The sequence below is a fragment of the Oxyura jamaicensis genome, chromosome 2 (assembly GCF_011077185.1).
Source record: "Oxyura jamaicensis isolate SHBP4307 breed ruddy duck chromosome 2, BPBGC_Ojam_1.0, whole genome shotgun sequence".
Lineage (NCBI taxonomy): Eukaryota > Metazoa > Chordata > Aves > Anseriformes > Anatidae > Oxyura > Oxyura jamaicensis.
In genome coordinates, this window is record NC_048894.1 from 62,300,919 (window position 1) to 62,320,758 (window position 19,840).

At 37.5% G+C, this 19,840-nt stretch overlaps 1 protein-coding gene across 2 annotated transcripts in view; it reads right to left on the reverse strand.

Moving 5' to 3' along the window:
• The window catches only part of DPY19L1 (dpy-19 like C-mannosyltransferase 1), a 54,420-nt gene that overhangs the window by 22,723 nt on the left and 11,857 nt on the right, over window positions 1-19,840 (reverse strand). Inside the window, exons 6-12 of one of the 2 annotated variants that reach the window (XM_035316952.1) lie at window positions 18,729-18,849; window positions 17,075-17,168; window positions 12,910-12,967; window positions 7,059-7,150; window positions 4,945-5,044; window positions 3,642-3,719; window positions 951-1,037 (exon numbers count right to left, since the gene is read on the reverse strand). In XM_035316952.1, the coding sequence (XP_035172843.1) occupies window positions 951-1,037; window positions 3,642-3,719; window positions 4,945-5,044; window positions 7,059-7,150; window positions 12,910-12,967; window positions 17,075-17,168; window positions 18,729-18,849 (630 nt within the window). The remainder of the gene's footprint in view (window positions 1-950; window positions 1,038-3,641; window positions 3,720-4,944; window positions 5,045-7,058; window positions 7,151-12,909; window positions 12,968-17,074; window positions 17,169-18,728; window positions 18,850-19,840) is intronic. The other variant, XM_035316954.1, reaches the window with a different exon arrangement.

Sequence of the window (19,840 nt, forward strand, 5' to 3'; positions counted from 1 at the left end):
CGGCTCAATAGTTTCAAATAGTACTCTGTACTACTATTTGAGCTATAGTTTCCCTTACTCTGCTCTGGTGAAGCCTCACCTCGAGTGCTGTGTTCAGTTTTGGGCCCCTCAGTACCAGAAGGGCATCGAGGCCCTGGAGTGTGCCCAGAGAAGGGCTGTGAAGCTGGTGAATGGCCTGGAACACAAGTCCTATGGGGGGCGGCAGAGGGAACTGGGGTTGTTTAGTCTGGAGAAGAGGAGGCTCAAGGGGAGACTATTGCTCTCTACAGCTACCTGAAGGGAAGGTGTGGGGAGCTGGGGGTCAGCCTCTGCTCACAGGTAGGTAGTGATAGGACTAGAAGGAATGGCCTCAAGTTGCACCAGGGGAGGTTCAGTTTGGAAATCAGGAGACACTTCTCAGAAAGAGCAGTCAGGCATTGGAACAGGTTGCCCATGGAGGTGGTGGCATCACCGTTCCTGGGGGTGTTCAAAGAAAGGTTGGAGGTGGTGCTTAGGGACATGGTTTAGTGGGTGACATTGGTGGTAAGTGGATGGTTGGACCAGATGATCTTGGAGGTCTTTCCCAACCTTAATGATTCTATGAAACTGTTAGGTAAGTTATAGTCATTTGTTCTGTATTTGCAGTTTCAGAGAAAGAAGCATTTAAAACAAGACTTCTTGCTCATGTTCTTATTTCATAATTATTTCGGTCAAATATTATGATGCTGTTAACAAGGGTATGGATCCTGTAAAATTTAACCTAGCCTAAATAAAGAAGACAGCTAACCCCTAACTCAGCTTCCCTTTGGAAGAGGTCTTGATGTGAAAAATTAATCAATCTCCAAAAATCTTTTAGGTCTGTTTGTGACATAAAAGATTTGTCAATTTTCTTGTAATGCAGCAGTTTCACATTTTATATCAATACATACAGAACAGTACATGATTAATTTTCTTTTTCTTAAACAACTTACCCAGATAACTACTAAAGATGCAGCATAATATGATGTTAATAACATCGAATTACCGAACATCAAAATAAAACACACTACAAGAGATACCTGAAAAAAGAAAATTAAAATTATTAAATTTACAATAGAAAAGGTTAAGAATTGCCTAACTATTATGTTGTAACACAAACAGCTTTATAATTAAAGACACAACCCTTGCAACAAGCGCAAGCATGATACTTGGCTTAGAGAACTGTTCTGAAAACACTGATTATGACTTAATTGTGACAGATAGCCAAGTATACAGTATTATTTTATATTATAAAGTACATATAGATAAAAAGATAAATCATTAGACTAACTCATCTTGCCCGATATACTTGTTACATTTTTGAAGTTATTCCTAATTTAATGCAATAATTTGGAAAAAAAAAAAAAAAGTATTTCTCTATTCTGTTTGTTACCTTTCAGAGTCCTGGACAAACACTAAAAGTACTGAATAAATGCTTGTTTTCTTTCTTACAAAATAACCATTACTGAATTAAATGAAGCAGAATTTTGACTGTTTGATCATATGAACAGCTACATCAGGTTGAAAGTCAAGCTGAAATACACAAAAAACTTTTTTGCACCATCCTGATCTCCTACTGTGCTTCCCTATTAAGAGAAAGCAAGCTGAATTACATTTCCCACCTTGGGAATTACATTTCCTACCCAGCCTCAGAAAGCTTTCTCTATAATGGTACACAACTATTTAATGATCTGAAATTAGGCTTTTATTGCACTTTGGCACCAATATTATACACTTATTGCCATAAGCCAAATGACAAATTTTCCTGCTTCTGCCAAAAGATTACTAAACCAAGATGCTTATTTGCAAATTTTCCTTATAAGTGTGACTGAGAACAAGCACTTGATATATAGTTTTAGATAGAAATTGAGCTGAATAGAACTTACTACTGCCTTTCATTTACCGTTTGCAGCATATCAAAATGTTTGGAAAAAAGTATGAAATATCACTTAGATAAAAGCTTCTTTTATGTGGCAAAAACACTTTCTCCCCACTGAGTTTGCATTGCAAAATTTTATCAAAAGTGTCATTTTAAAAAAGACGTATTTCTTAAAAAGAAAAAGTTTACATCTTCCTATATATTTAAGATTGTAGTCTTTCTTCAAACAGCAGAAAATCCTGGCAGCAGACCTGATCATTATCTTAGTTTCAAAAATGAAGACCATGTATAACATGCTGAAACGCACTTGCCTTTTACTTATCATCTCCTGACTTTGACTTTCTCATCAATTTGACAAAATAAGTTTTTTTCAGACTAATATTGTATCTTTTTTTGCCCTTCATTCTAAACATTTCTCTAAATAGTTTGAGCAGAACATTATCTTGTGGTCCAGATGTCAGTAGTCTTTAAAATCCAGTTCTAGTTGGGGTTTCCTCATTTTGACTTGCAAACACCTCATTTATTGTTTCCATTAACTAATGGCATAAGATGAATGCTATCTTTTCAACTTTTTATTGTTCATGCTCTATTTTTAGTATATTTTCCAGTCTGCTGTTTGAGAATGTATGCATCTTTGAATTCATGGAATAAGTAGAAACAAAAAGGCAAGGCAAATATTTCTACAAATCTTTTAGGTCAATATTTTTTATGGAGTTCAACAATTACTATGCATCAGACTGATCCTAGTTTCTGACACTATGATATAGAAACATTTAAGATCAAATGTTCAAATCCAGGCCCCTCCAACCCCTGCTGTTGACTCCCTCGAGTGATGACAGGCCATACAGAGAGATCTAGACAGATTGGTGCACTGGGCAATTATCAACAGCATGAAGTTCAGCAAAGGTAAATACCAGGTTCTGCACATGAGGTGGAGTAATGTTTGTTACAAGTACAGACTAGGAGATGAGTGGCCAGAGAACAATTCTCTAGAAAGGGATCTGGGGGTGCTAGTTGACAGCAGGCTCAACATGAGTCAGCAGCATGCACTGGCAGCCAAGACAACAAACTGCATTTTTGGATGCATTAAACACAATATAGCCAGCTGGCCAAAAGAGATGATCCTCCTGCTCTATTTAGTAATGATGAAGCCTCACCTTGACTACTGCGTGCAGTTCTGGTCTTCACAATATAAAAAGGATGTTAAGATACTTGGAAGTGTCCAGAGGTGGGCAACAAAACTGGTAAAATGGCTGGAAAGCATGTCCTGTGAGGAGAGACTGGGGACAATTGGGCTGGCTAGCTTGGAGAAGAGGAAGCTAAGAGGTGACCTCACTGCTCTCTACAACTTCTTGAGGAAAAAGTGGAGAGGGAGGTACCTGTCTTTTCTCCCTAGTAACCAACAATGAAATGGAACGGAATGACACAAAGCTGTGCTGGAGAAGATTCAGAATGGATATTAGGAATAATTTCTTTACCATGAGGGTGGTCAGACACAGGCTTTCTAGAGAGGTGGTTGATGCTCCATGCCTGTAATGTTCAAGGGGCATTTGTATAATGCCCTTAATATGCTTTATCTTTTGGTTAGCCCTGAAGTGGTCAGGCAGTTGGACTTGATGATCTTTGAAGTCCCTTCCAAATGAACTATTCTATTCTATTATTGCACATTTCTAATCATCTTGTAACTAATGAAAACACTTCAGACACTGTTTTGATGCTTTAACCTGTTTGAGAGGTTTTAATTTGGAAAAAAAAAAAAAGTTACCATATGAACAGAGAGTATCTTCTGTAATTTGCAGGAGTCAACATAACCCATAATACACACAGCAAATAACGAAGCTATCTAGAATTGAAAGCAAAAAAAAAAAAACAATTTACAGTGGTGTACTTGCTCTAGCAAATATTCATACAAAAAACTAATTACTCAAACAATCATAAACCAACTTTTACTGCTGCTTTTTAGATAAGTGCATACTTAGACATTTTATAACAGCTTATTTAAAGAAACTTAAATTTTGCTGCTCTGAATAACGGTTATCAAACATATTTGGTACTTGGTTTTCCAAAAATGGAAGTCATCACAACATAGCACTAAACACATCTTTCACTTTTTAGAAAACAGAACAAACAAAATAAAAGCATTCATTAACTAACCCCAAATTTTTGCACAGCATTAAAACATCACAATTTGCTGCTGAGGAAAATGAGATTCACTGATTAGGTAGCTTGCTAAAAGTCATAAGGAAAATTCATGAAATTATGAATCAAACCTGTAAGTGTCAGACTCAACATCTTATAATGGTTATAGCAATGGATTTCTTATAATGTCTTACAGAGTTTAATGGCTTCTTCTTCTCCACTTAGGACATTTGCATACACAATTTTGAACAATCGATATATACTATCGACTCAAACCAAGCAACATCTCTGTTGAGTGCAACAGACAAGGCAAAAAGTATGGAGACGGATGGATTTCAATCAACAGGTTACATTTCAGTCAATTTAAGCATTAAGATGTTGTGCTGTATGACCAGTATCCTATTGCTCACATTAGCATACACTGCATGTCAGCACTAATTCAAGTTAACTCAACTGCTTGAGCTCTCAGACAGAGAAATTCTGCCACTACTCTCAGTTTTATTAAAATTAAATAGGAAATCATGCAAAATCATGCCAAATATCACATGCCATGCAAACTTTGCTCTCTAAAAAAAATCTGAATAGCCCAAAGCAATGTAAGATCAACACCTTTTATTTTTGTACTTCAATATACAAAGCTTTCCCATGTTCTGCACTTGTTCCAATGCAGTGACCTTAGGCTGCTTTTAAGAAATAAGTAAATTATTTAGTCCTAGAAAAAGAAGACTGCGTGGTGTCCAAATTTTAAATTTAAGAATAGGAAAAAAAAAATGGTGTGATAAATGGAGTGAATCTTTCCTAAGAGCAAGGGTAAAACCTGGCTAAAATGAAAGCAACAGAATAGTTGTGGACTCAATGACTGTCAATAGAAAGTAGTTAATTTGCCTAAAGAAGACAAAGAGGCTATGCAAAGGTGGATACAGTCTTACCTGAGTTAGAAGAACAAACTGAGCAAACTGCCAGGGAAGCATGAAAAAGATATTAGAAACACACAGTGCAATCAAGCTTCCTGTATTAATATTCGGAATCCTTGGGAAAAAGAGACAGAATAGGTATCAGTAAGTTAAATTACATAGATATTGGCATATTATCAAAAAAGTACAACAGAGAATGGAATAAAAAAAAAGTAATAATAAAGTTACATTGGAATTTAGCTAGCAATACTGATCTACTAAAAGTAACAATGTTCAAGTAAATTTAGTATCATTTTTCCATCAGTTGCCAAAAACAATAGTTCTGATGCTTCGTGTTTCTTAACAATATGCTGAGTCACTCATTACCAAGTTTGTCTTTTCCTGGCAGTATGTAACACAGCGAGTCAAAACCGTGCAGCGGTCCACCTTCATGTAACAAGTACAGTCAGGTCACAAACATTTTCTTTTCAGCTGAATTCACAACTATTCTCACAACAGTCTGCACCCAACAGTGATTTTACTCCTCTAGCATTCTATCTCACCCTTCTTTCATATTTACTTTCTGCAACTTTTTTTTTTGCCAGCAATCCTGATAAAGGATTTCAGTGCAATCACAACTACATGGAAGTCACCTTTGACTGAAAACACTTTATTTTCCATGTCTTCCTAGAAAAGTTTTATTTTTTTAATCTTAGCTTTGAGATCACATCAGAAACATGTCATGATTCAAGTTTCCCCAAGTGGCCTCCAAAAATCAGGAGATCATAAATATTCTTCTGAAAGGAACCCAAACCCAACAGATCACAGCAGTGTGAACAAGTTCTGCAAAATACTCTAAGGGCCTAAAAAGGCCTAAAATCTCTCAAGATTAACTATCGGAAGTCCTGCTAAGCGTGAGTTTAATCTATTATTTAAGTGACGCAAATAACAGAGAATTTAAGTTCTAGTCTCGTTTTCAAATATACTTCCTATATTACATTAGAAGACTACTATACATAAAACACAGCTGCTCTTGAAGAAGTATCTCTAACTGAGAACCTGAAAGTTAAATCTTAAAATATTTATCATCTTTTCAGATCCTTGCTCTGAAACGCCTAGGGTAAATACCTTGCTTCTTCATTGGTAAGCAAGATCAAAGACTATCTTAAGTACCAGCATTTGAAGAACAGAAGTGCATGTATCTAATTAAAAAAAAAAAGTCAGTTATGGATACAGAATATATACACTAGGATCAACCTAACTTGGAGTTTAATTTCCTTGGGTTCTGTTTGACTTCACAATTTAGCATTAAATGAGGAGGTGTCATTATAATATGAACTCTAGCAATCACTCTACAAACTATTTTTCAAGTGTTTTTCTAGACAGCATGCATTTTTTCCTTACCTAACAAACACACGTTAGTGACAGATGATAGAAATATATTTTTGGTTTAATCATCAGTAACTACAACAAAATTCAGCTAAATCACAAATACACTGCAAATCTGATGTGCTGGAGTTTAATACTTGAGGGCTTTTCAACTAGTCATGCTTATTTTCAAACCAAAGGCAAAATAGTAACACAATCACCTTGCAGGCCAGAAACAGCCACTGAAAAGCAGGACTAACAAATTCAGGGGCATCCCTGCATTATTATAACTAGATTGCTCTAAAAGACTGAATTAATAAACAGAAAAACTGCAAGAACATTCTAGCTTATGGGTGCTACAGAATCCTCTGTTGCATAGCATAAACTTATGTGCAATCAACATACCACTCTCCAAGAGGGCCAAAACCAATTGATGGGGTTTTGAGCTAGTTCCTCAGAGGAAGGAAGTGACATCAGTCAAAAACTTTTTTTAAAAAAAATGTTTAGACATGTATTTGTCAAATTAGCGATTCTCATTTTTATTTTAATCATGTCTTCAAGTTGCAAAGATTTTCCTTTTAATAAATGAGTAACATGACTGCAGTTTTACTGGTGCAGAGTCTGCTACATCACAGCCACAGGAAGGTTTCCATGTTAATGATATCATTCCTACAGCACAGCAAGGCACATAATAAATACTTAAATAAATGTACTTTAATACATGCCCGGTGACATTCTCTTTTAAACTCACTGTAAAAAGCTAAGTATAAATTGAGAGGTACCTGAGAATATAGGTCAAAAGCAACATCTGAAGCACAAGGAATGGGTATGAGAAACTTTCACGAAGAGGTGGAGTCCACATGACACGAGTGCACTAAAAATAAGAACTGGGTTAGCTGATAATGTTTGCTGCTCTATTTTCATAAAGCAATGCATTTGTATTTTAAAATGAGTGACACAGGTACTTCAGTAAAGCAGAACCCAAGCTACACAAGCTTTTATTCACAAGCTTAAAAACAAACCAACAAACAAAACAAACAAACAAAACATAACCCAAGAAGCAGAAAAAAAGAAGGAAAAATGATGCAGTTTTCAGACTTAAGGTGTATAAGGCACCGTTTAATTAAAATAGATTACTGCTTTTCCAAAATTAAGTATGACAGCTAGAGAATATCCCAAGAAACAGACAGGAAAGCAGCTGCTTGGCTCTGCTTCTGCTGAACGTAAAAAGTCATTCACGTAACTGAAATGATTCCCAAATTCAGGCAGTGACTTGCTACTCTTACATGGAGAAAGTGTGAGGAGAGGATCTGAAGGAGAAACCAACATACTCTTCATTACACTAGAGCTATTTAGGCTGCAAACATTTTACATTTCTAGCAGCATCAACGTGGAAAATTTTATAGAATGGGCTATTCAAAATAGGCCAGTAAAACCTAATGATTAAATTAAGCTCTTACACAGCTGTTCTTATTCACATATTTCACTCTTTAACTCTCCTAAAACAAAGGATAATACAATGAATTCAACCAAATAGCTTTTTCATGAATTTCTTCGGGTTTGTGGCAAACAGCTCAACTACTTAACTACCATCCTGTATCTTTCTATTCAGCTCTTTAGAAAATGCTTACAGATGGCAATGACCATCAAAATATATATATATATATATTAACTTCACAGGTAAGCACATTACTTTATACTCTTTTTTTTCCAATTTAAATTGATGTTCATACATGACCAAGTAATATTCATCACACTATTTCAATTTTACATACAGAGGCGTTTCAGATGCATAAGCAGTTAACCTGCAGGCAATCATACTTTAAATGGAATCTGTTATAAAGAACACCAGAAGTCTCAACAAAGGAAATACAACCACTTTGAAATCCAAGGTTTACCAGCAAAAGTAAAATAAAGCTTTGATTACCACTATGTAACTAGCACCTAGAAGGTTTTCACCCAGGATTTAGCAGAAATAGTTTGAACAAACTACATCATGAAATGGTATTTATTTACTGTTGCAACAGAGAGAATCATGCTTATACATATTTAGCACTCGATTTTTTTTTGTAAATTGCTAAGTATGCTTTTACAAAATATTTATATAGCTTTTCTTACACAGACCTAGCTTATACAACAGTATTACCCATCTCCTTTATCTAATTCTCTTTTAATTAGCCAACCTCTGTAAGATAGGTAGCACTGAACCTGTGGCCAGGAAACATACAAATACAACCCTCAGGAGATTAAGAGCTTCTCCCCCAGTCTGAAATACCATTTCCCATTGCTGCAATCAGTTAGCACAACATGTAATCCAAAGCAAATAAAGCAATTTCAATGAGGAAAACACATCAGTTCCTGTACATCTCTTCTGTTGCACACAAGACTAAATTGACTGTGTAAGTGACAGAAGGCAAAAATAAATGAAGGCAAATGAGAATTAGTATGGACTTAATCGTGAAAAAAAGCTGAAGGAAAAATACTCTGATGGATGTTAACATATGCTCCAGAAAAGACTGCTGAAAAGAGAGTTCTGTTCACAAAATGAACAGAATCAACCAAAAGGTGCAGAGGAAACCTACAAACTTTCTAACTCAAGAGGAGAAATGGGGAAGGTTGGTCCATTCAGACACCTTCAGTCAAGGTTGACAAAGAATAAAATTGGTTCAAGTAAATATTTTTTGATATAAGCATTATGGAAGAAGAAAATATTTTAAGGAGTAGTTAATTTTGACCTGCAAACAAAAGAAATAAAAATGGCTATTCCCACTAAAAATTAGAATACAATAGAATCATAGAATAGAATATACTGAGTTGGAAGGGACCCACAAGGATCATCGAGTCCAACTCCTAGCACCACATAGGTCTATCCCAAAATTCAGAGCACATGACTGAGAGCATAGTCTAAATGCTTTTTAAACTCCGACAGGCGTGTCGTGACCACATCCCTGAGGAGTGCCTGTTCCAGCACGCGACCACCCTCTCAGTCAAGAGCCTTTTCCTGATATCCAGCCTGAATGTCCCCTGTCACAGCTTGACACCATTCCCTTGGGCCCTTTAACTGGTGACTAAAGAGAATAGATCGGTGTCTGCCCCTCCACTCCCCCTTGTGAGGAAGCTGTAGACTGCGATGAGGTCTCCCCTCAGCCTCCTCTTCTCCAGACTGAACAGGCCCAGTGACTTCAGCTGCTGCTCATATGTCTTCCCCTCTAGGCCCTTCACCATCTACATAGCCCCACTCTGGACACTCTCCAACAGTTTCATGTCCTTTTTGTACTGTGGTGCCCAGAACTGCACACAGCACTCAAGGTGAGGCCGCACCAGCACAGAGTAGAGAGGGACAATCCCTTCCCTTAACCAACTAGCAATGCCGTGCTTGATATACCTCAGGATACGGTTGGCCCTTCTGGCTGCCAGGGCACACTGCTGGCTCATATTCAGCTTGATATCAACTAAACTCCCCAAGATTCCTCTATGCAGACCTGCTCTCCAGTGGCTCGTCCTCCAAATGCATATAAATATCTGAGGGAGGGTGTCAAGAGGATGGAGAGCCCCTCCACGCCACGACAGCTTGTCCACAGCTTCTCCTGGCACTGAGAACAGGCATTCAGGTCCTTCTGCTCAAACATGAGACGATGTCTTTCTGGGGGCACATGAGATGCTGAGATCCCTCTGGTTGCAGGCAAGGCATTGAGATCCTTCTGGTGGGGCACAAGGCATTGAGGTGCTGGTGGTGGGCTGCAAGTCTCTCAGGTTCTGCCGTCGACCCATGAAGGAGGTGCTGAGGACCAGAGGCGCTTGATACCCACTTGTCATCAGAGCAGCGTCCTGGGGAGGACAAGCATCTCCACGCCAGGACAGAGGCGGGCACCATGAGCCATCCACACCAGAAGCTGCGAGAGGAGGTCCCAAGAGAACAGACCTGCACCATCTGCCTGGGCCCAGTGGCTGATGCAGCTCGTGTGGACCCCTGCAGGCACTCCTTCTGCAGAGAGTGCATCCAGCCATGGGCAACCCACAGAGCCACCTGCCCGCTCTGCCACTGCCCCATCATTGCCATCGTGACGCTGGTGCCACACCCCATGCAGGACGCCTCGGCCCACCAGCCCTGGAGCAGTTTCCACTGCAACGCAGGGCTGGGGCAGCGTCAGCAACAGCAGAGCCCCTCCAACTATCAGTCCCACAGCGTCTCACCCAGGCACAGGGACCGCAGCCCCTCCATGCCACAACAGCTTGTCCGCAGCTTCTCCTGGCACTGGGAGCAGGACGGGCACAGACAGCCCCGGTCCCCATTGAATGCCAACACCAGGGACACGTCATGGCTGCGCAGGGCCCAGCAGGAGGAGCCAGGAGCTAGCGACCATGCAGGTCACCAGGCCAGGCCCCGCATCTAAGAAAAAAATAAATCCTAAAAAGCAACGTGGACAGAAGTCATTTGGGGGATTGGAAATTATCATGGGATTGGGTCACTGGGTGAGGGCAGCAGCCATAAAGGTGACCATGCCCTAGCAGGAAAAAGGCTGATAGAAAAAGTTTCCTGAACCTGGGGTAGAAGCAAATGCCTGTTGGCCTGATAAGTGCCAGCCCGGGAGCCGTACCACAGGGCACAGTCCTTCAGGAGCAGACTGCTCCAGCATGGGCTGCTCTCCACGTAGCAGCACGGGAAGCTTCTCAGATGAAAGGAGCTCCATTTTGGGTAAAACTAAGTCCTGTTTTACAGCATTTATACCTCCTACCAATAAGAAGGAGTAGGACAAGGGGGAATGGTCTTAAACTAAAAGAGGATAGACTAGGCTTTAGGAGGAAATTCTTCACTGCAGAAGGGTGGTGAGGCACTGGAACAGGCTGTCAAGAGAAGCTGTGGATACCCTATCCCTGGAGGTGTTCAAGGCCAGGGTGGATGGGCCTCAGCCAACCTGATCTAGTGGGTGGCATCCCTGCCTATGTCAGGGGTCTTGGACTAGATGGTCCCTTCCAGCCTCGGCCATTCTGTGATTCTGTGGTGAGGTGTTACTCCAACAACAGCGATTAACCCCAAGGTATGTGTCACCTTTAGGAATACCCTGGCTCCATCCAGGGTACTTCTGTACTTCACTGAAACCTCACAATCCTGTCAACAGGATACCTCTAAGCTGAAATCTTTTTATCTCGTTTCCTAAGGGAGCCTTGTCTACTCCACACGGGGGTGAACACAAACTAACACTTTTCTTTACAGAATGGGCAACAATGGGAACTGAGAGAGTGCTGACCTGACACTGGCCAACTGGCACAGCAGGACCATCATGCAAGGAGCTCTGAATGGGCCACAGCCAAGGCGGCAGTACAGTACACGTGACTGTAACAAATGGAGGAGAGGACTGTAGGAATTGAGATATTTTGAGGAATGGAAGTTACAGGGGAAATAGAAGCACGGAGGCAGGACACATTCAAGACAAAGCAGGCTTTGGTAGCTTCTTTCTTTAAGAAGCTTTTTGCTTCTGAGATAGACGCATATGCCAGGGTACACCCCTGACTGTACATAGACAAGAAAAAGCTCTGTAACTGTTAATGCAACCACACAGCCTAAGGAAGCTGAGAACTGACTGGGAAGGTCACAACTCTTTTTTTCTTCCCATCTAGGTCTAAAAGCGAAATGTGTTTTAACATAAACTGTATTTGTATGGTAATAGAGCCTTCATGCCTCAAATATAATGGTTAAGTTAGGCACTGAATACTCAGCATTACAGGTTCTTTACTACTATGGGACAAAGAAATAATTTATTTTAACATGGACCATCATGAATTTATAGAAGTTTATAGCATGTTTATGCAATGACATCCCTTCTACTTCAGTTCCTAGAATCTTAAAGACATTTTTAAAATACCGTTTTATCAGAGAAGTCACTCGACCATTCAATTCTCTGCCTGCTTTGCTATTTTACAAATATGTTAAATTAATAGTGTAAAATAAATGCTTATAAAGTATAAATTAAATGCAAAGTTGCACCCCAATTACAAATAAAATACATATTTTGTAAATATATATACTAACATGCATCTTTTCCCTAAAGCATGTTATCTCTGTTCTACCCTGCACCTCCCCCAGGTCCTGTCATCCACAGAGAGGGAAGCTCTCCTATGGGGTCTCTGTGTATTTACAGTTTCTAAATTCTGTGCATCCTGGCCATAGAATATAGCACAGCAGTACTAATGGGTTTCTTTGCTGGTTTGGTATTCGTGAATTTCTGGTAAAACACATAGCAATCTAAATAAAACCTGCTCCATTTCTGTAGCTTATTCACATGGTACATCTAGCCCAGTTATGTCTGGAACACAGACAAAAAGAGATTTTGATGTTTTGAAACTTGAATTTATTGTCCCGCTGAGATTTCAATCTCAGAACCACTTTACAATATATTTACTTTGTTGTTTTTTGTTTGTTTTGTTTTTAATCTAAAGTGACACATTGGACAGTGATACATAAAAGTTGTAGAGTATTTTGCTTTCAGTAAAGTCTTATTACTTTCTTATCAACCTTTTACATTCACCCCCAATTAGATAAGCAACATTGATATCGTCAAGGAAATGAGATCAATCTTAAGTCTTTAAAAAAAAAAAAAAAAGATAAAAAAACATGGGACGTGGGAGACCTACCTCTCCATGGTTGAAAAAGAAACACATCACAGTAATGAGGCCTCCTAGACGGCTCCCACTGTGAAAAGAACATGAAAGACAGTTACAACAGAAACTCTTAACGGCCAATGCTGCTTCAAAAATATGAAGCAACACTAACTTACAGCTAAGTTTATTGGGGAAAACAAAAATGCTTTCAGGCATCAAGGAAAAGCAATCTATAGAGTACACAAAATATTAAAATACTAGGCAGTCAGCTAGTGTTTACTCCAAAGCAAACCATTCCTTCCACATCTTTTTTTTTCTTCTGTAGAACACCCGTTTCAATGTAAATAAACATGTGAAATAGCTATTCTGTTTGTCAAAGGCTTTGTTTTATATTATTTCATCAGCAGTAACGATGAATCCTACTAGTTACAGCCTGCAATTGCAGCTACTTAAGCATACCTAGACTTTGGTCATGAGAAGTGCAGAATGTTTTTTGAATTTTGTTTATTGTTTGTTTGTTTTTGTTCAATTCATTGTTTCAACAGAACTCCAAGCAATACAAATGGAGGAGAACTTGCATGCTCAGTCACCCAAAGGGCATCTTTGCAAATACTGATCTGAACGTAATACTTTGTTAAATAACCGAATCAAACATGCTCAAAAACATATACAAAAATTAATTCAAAATTAAAACAAAGTCAATGCAAGCTACAATTTAATTCTTATGCAAAGTACTGTGACACTGACAGGTAGAAGCTTTTTAAGCCCTTGATTTAAGGATTTTTATAGGTTTCTAAATAAATTAAACTTACCTGTTGAAAAGTTAGTATCATGGATTCAACACTAAAACCAAAGATAGTACTTAGTACTTTTTTCACCTCAAAACAGCAATAGATAATGTTCCTACCTGTTTGGATAAATTTGTTATTACTGATGTTCTGTGATATAAATCAAGCAACCCTTTTGTACAAAAAAAAGTTCATTTCTACTGTGAATTTGACAGGAAATAAAATTTTTGCAATAGCAGCCAGCTGTTAAGATTTCAAAAAAAAATCCTCTCAGATCTTCACCTAACACTAATATACAGGTCAAACAGAATCAGTGAGTTCTGGGTACAATATCACGGGATTAAAGATACCAGCTGAGTGCTAAAACAACCTCCAGAAAACATGCATTCTTGCACATAAAACTCAACTTTTAATTCTGCAAATACTAAAAGCATCTAATGCTAAAAGCCCAAAATGACCAAGAGGATATGTTTACTATTAAAAAGTCTTAAAAAAAAGAAAACTAAAAATTTGCTTAAAAAAATATATGAAGATTTATGTAAAGCGATAAAACCTTTAAGTCTAAAATATAAGGTCTTAATTCTATTATGAATGCTTCAGATCTATCATGCTTTGCTATTCTACCATATGAGAATAGATCAGAAAATCTGTAGCATATAATAGGGAAATGCACCTTGTCACTATCTTTTCAAGAAAAGCAAATGAACACAGCCTATTTCACAGAGGGATATATTTAGTATAGAGTAAGATGGGTTATTTTCTAATAGTGCAATGATATCATATAGAGGATACAGTAGTTAAACCTTTCTATTGCCAATATAAAAATACAAATGATAATTCTTCCCATTGAAATTCTTATACCATACTACGACTGGTGGTGTACATACACAAAATAGTTTTTGAAAAGGCCCTTCTGTTGGAAGCTATAGCTCCCATGTTTAAAAAGCTACTAATTCTTTATTAAATTTAGATTATTCTGTTTTAAAGAACTGCAGATGACCTGAACGGTTAATTATTAGTCTAGTGGAGTCAGGTCTGGAATAATAAAACAACTTGTCTTTTAAATCCCCAGGTACAATAAGATGAAGCCTAAAGAAAGTCACCAGGGACTTGCACTAATTCATTGTTAATTAACATGCAAGAAACAGAATACTGAAAAAGCACTGTCAGAAGGAGATTTGGGAAATTTACTGGTAGTTCCTTGAGATCCAGTATTTGACAATCAACTTATGCATTCTGTCCTTCAACTGCAAGAATAGAGGGAAAAGGGGGAATCTGTCAATTGCATAAAGCACTTATCTAAACACCATTCCTTTACCCATAAAACTAAAACAAAACAAAACCTAAGTATGAGTTTTCAACATGTCCCTTTGATTGTTTTAATAGAGAATGCTCCAGAGCTTGAAGCTAACTTGCATCATACCAGAAGATTCCCAAGTGCCTTTGTATAACCAGAGGTCGCAGTTTCACACTACAGCTAACCAAACGCAACATCAGCTCACTTTCGAAAAGGATGGTTCTGTTCCCCTTCTTAACCTTGGGCACACACAGTGTGCTAGGACAGGGAGATACTATCTGGTTATCTTCTAACCTTGAAGAGGAAACTTTTTAAGGAGTTAAACAGCAAAAAACAGTCCTACAAAAGAAAAGCAACTACCTTTCTGCTATCTGAAGTCCTGGAACAACAGAGTATGGATGACAAGCACAGATGGGAACAGATGCTAGTTTGGAAAGTAAGAGAGTGGTCTTCCACTATGCTATTACCTTCCATCACTAGACAAATTTACAAGGAGACCAAAAGCAAAAAAGGATGAAATAAAAAGACTATATGTTTCACAAACAGCTAGGGAGGAAAAAAAGCTAGAAAAAAACAATTATGTAAACTTGAGATGATCGTTGCTACCAAATTCATAAATGAAAAGTTGAAGAAAATATTACAGGATGGTTTCCCACCAAATGAGTAAGGTGCTGTGAAAACGTCTTTCAAAAGGCATAGAAAAAAAATCAGCTTTAGGAAGGATACCTACACCAATTCATAAGATTCCTACTTCAGCACAGTAGAATTGCATTGCTCCAGATTCAGTTCTTCAGTTTTACACACCTTAAACAAAAGCCTTAGTATTCCAGATTTCCTTGACTATGAGGAACCTTCATATAGATATGACTAAGCAGCCATCTAGATTTGGTATCAAACTACGAACGTCTTTAGAAGAAATAAAAAAAGATCAAAATCCTACCTCCAGAAAATTGCATAGTCACTTGTTATTTTTCATAACCCCAGATAGCTAGTGGCTTACAACTTGAAAGAACTACATGTACATTCTAGTCATTTTGACTACGTACATTGCAGATCATTTGTATTTAAAACTGAATTACTTTCAATACTCAGTAGTTAATTTCTCAGTACTTTCCTTGTATAAGACATTACTGACTTTTCAGTGACATTAATACATGAAATGTGGCTTTCCATATACCTAACTTAAGAGAAATATGACACGTTAGTCATACAAATATTGAAAGATTACCTACTTCCTCAAAAAATGAAGGATTTACTTTCTTTGTTAAGGAACACATACATGCTTTACTCCCAAATGTCTGACAGTTGCACTACAGAACTTCCTCTTTTCCGTATCACATTCAGCTCCCGCCCTGTGCTATTCTTTATCTGAACCATCACCATATGCTTCAGAGAAAGCAGAAGGAGAACAAACATCAGTGAAGTCACATAATGATGGGGGGGATGGCACAAATCTCTTAAAAAAAAAAAGTAGCAGCTTTTTCACAACAGTCAAATGAAAAGGGAGGTACAAATATTTCTGCTGCTTTTTTTTTCTGTAGAACATGGAATTTCTTTTGTATGAAATATATTATGGTTCCTGAAATTTAAGGTCAGATACTGAAAACAGAAGTTCACTGAAAAAGGAATTATATGTATATCTGCAAAAGAATGCATTATCTTAAAAAACATTTTGCCTTGTCAGTTATATTAAAATTGAAAGAAATGCAGTATTATCGGAGGAAAAACACTTGAAAAACCCCAGTGTCGTCATTCAACAATTGCAGTGTCATTCAAACTTTGTTTAAAAATGAGTAACACTGGTAATTTTAAGAATACCATCAGGACAAAAATTATTTAAAAACTGCATAACAATTAGTTTTATTCACAACACAGTGGTAGCAATGAGATACCACTTCAATGAAATTTTCCATGTTTTTGTAGCATCAACATTTTACTTTAATCAACAAGCTTCCGTCCCACTACTTTTCAGTGAAAATGTATATATTACAGTAAAAATACTACTACTGTACAAACAATATACCATCAAAATATTTTAGCATCTACCTTTTTAAAAAAATTTTACTGTAAAAGCAGACTACCAGTACTAATTAAGTAGTCTCAACTGCCTTACCTGAGGTATGTGCCATATAGGAAGAACAGTGACATCATTAATCCATTCAAAAGAAAAATCACAGCAACATAAAAGGAAGCAGGGTCTCCCAACCCTAACAAAAAATTAACACATTGTCAAATATACATGAAAGATCATATAGTTTATAAATCACCACATAAGCAGTATAATAAAGCACATTACATAGATTACCTTAATATATCAACAGAAAGAGGCAAAGAAAAGAAAATGACATGAAGATTACTGGGAAGATTAAATCAAAAGAGAACATTGTCCCCCCCCCCCACGGCCCCCCCCCCAAAAAAAAAAAAAACTATTAAAAGAAGAGGAGGGGGACATGCAGCATTTGTGCAGTCAGAAACAGAACAAACCAAGAGGGAAGCTTTACCCATACATATATTAAAAAAAAGAAATGTATAGAAGGGATAAGCGTTAGTGTAACAACATTCTCTACGGAAATTTTGAGTTCATAGAGGATTTTAGAAGAGGTTTGTACTCCCCATACTCTCACTTCCATTCTCTTTCAGGTGTAAATCCAACTTTAAACATAAATTACACACAATGCTCTTTGCTTTTCTTCTTTCATTAGATGCCAACAGATGTTCTAGTAATGCATGTCTTTTAATTTATTCACAAACACTTCTGTGTTCACATGCTTGTTGTTGCTCTTTCTTTAATCCTCCTGGCTCTAATCATTTCTGCACTGCAACTTAAAAAGCCTTACTCACTACATAGAAGCTAGCAAAACTTCAGAGTTTAGTACACAGAAATGTCTGTTCACTATTGCTGAAAGTATAGCATGACAGTTCTCCAAAATAAAATGAAGATATGCCCTCCAAAAATGGTAGCCTCAATAGCTGTGGAGTTTGGTTGTTTGGACAGTTGTTGTTTTTTTATTGTGGTGGTGGTAGTTTTGTTTTTTTTTTGTTTAAAAACACCAGGAATTGTAAGTTACACATTTATTCACTGTTTAGTACTTCTGACATTAGAGGAAGTGAATCATTTGAGCTCTGAAGAGAGTTTGTATAATATTTTTCCTTTGCACAAAGCTAATGTGTGACCACACAAAGACATTTCAAATGATAAAATGAAACAACTACACAAACTACCATCTATCAGTCAGCTTTAACCAACTGTAGAACATCAACAGTTTTTCTGGGCAAAGTACTTCTATAGTATAATTTACTTTAAAAGCCTATACTTGAATGTCAAAATAAAATTTAAAAAACTAAGAAGTGGCAGCAACAAGCAATGATGTCAAATTCAAGACATAAGGTTGAAATTCTTGCACTGAATATTACGTCACACAAGGGTACTTTCCCAGCAAAATCACTACATAAAATATTCTCTAAAAGGGAGTTTTGTGGGTATCTTTTTCCCTCTCCCTCCCACTCCTCAAGCTTTAGTTAGGAGAGGAAATACAGACGGTAAGTTTTTGAAATGTAGCATCTTGGAATGAATTACAGATCATTGGTGTTCTTATAAGTATCTTTTTTCATGTTTTTCACAAGTGTTGTAAATCTGCCAAAACACTGGTTTAGCCAAATGAAAGCACATAAGCGATAAAGACACAGGAGTATTTATTTTTTCTGACATATATAAAGCCACAGTTATATGCTTCCAAGGAGAAACTATATAATAAAACACAACTCACCCTCGCAGCTTTCAACAGGACTAAGCCCTTTTCCTCTGTTTACAGTCCAACATGTCTTTGTTGGTACACCAAGAAAATCCATAATGGCAGTATATATGCGGTACCAGCTGGCGAGGACCACCTAGGCAGAAAACAGGATTTGAAGTTTCTGAAAAGGAACAGATTAGCTCACTGCCCAAGGTAAACTCTCACAACAACCGGCCTTCACCCAGTACTTATTTCAAGCTCAACATTTCTCCAAATTACTAAGCATTTTTGACTGTAATTCACTGAAGGCATTCAGCACAGACCAAGCATTCAGTAACAGACTAAAATTATGCCAACTTCAGAACAGAAATAATTTAAATCAATAAAACTGTAATATTTGAAAAAAGCATATTTCACTATTTTCCACAAGGTTCCCCATTATCTTATTTATCAGATATTAAAATCAAAAACAATTGCTAATTTTTTTCCATATGGCCAAAATATTAATGGACCAAGTCTTTATTTTTTTCCCCCATTTTTGTATTTGTTTGTTTTCCTATTTCACCCAGATAAATTTTGGTAGGTTAAATTTAAGCATGCATTAGAAGGCATTTCCAGATGCAATGTAAGACAGCATTTCCATTTTCCATGTAAAGGTTGTAATATTCTTATGACAACAACCAAATTACATCTCAACACCTGACACAGAAAACAACAGTATTTTATGCAAAGAAAAACTACAACTTATCTCACAGCAAAGTCACTAGAGTTAAGATTATCAAGCTATTCTGTCAGGATATTATAGACTTTATAGAGTTCATAAATGAGTAATGTGGCCATTCCAGTTAAGCTGCTTTGAAAGTTATAACTTGGTGGTCCCTAGACTGAAAATATGTTTCACCACTGCAGCTTTATCTGTCCCAACCTTGTGCCACAGAGAACACATACAGGAAATATGATTCCCTCTTTTCTTTCCCCATGCAATTAATAAAACTGTTTCACTTCCATCATTAAGAAGGGCAAGAAGAAAATAGAGGGAATAACAGCTTGATCCCTAATGAGGTAGGTATTGGGCTTATGTGGCAAAGCTTTGGTAGTAGGGCAGGGGGCTTGCAGGGGGCTGTGAGCAGAGACCAGCAGCTGCC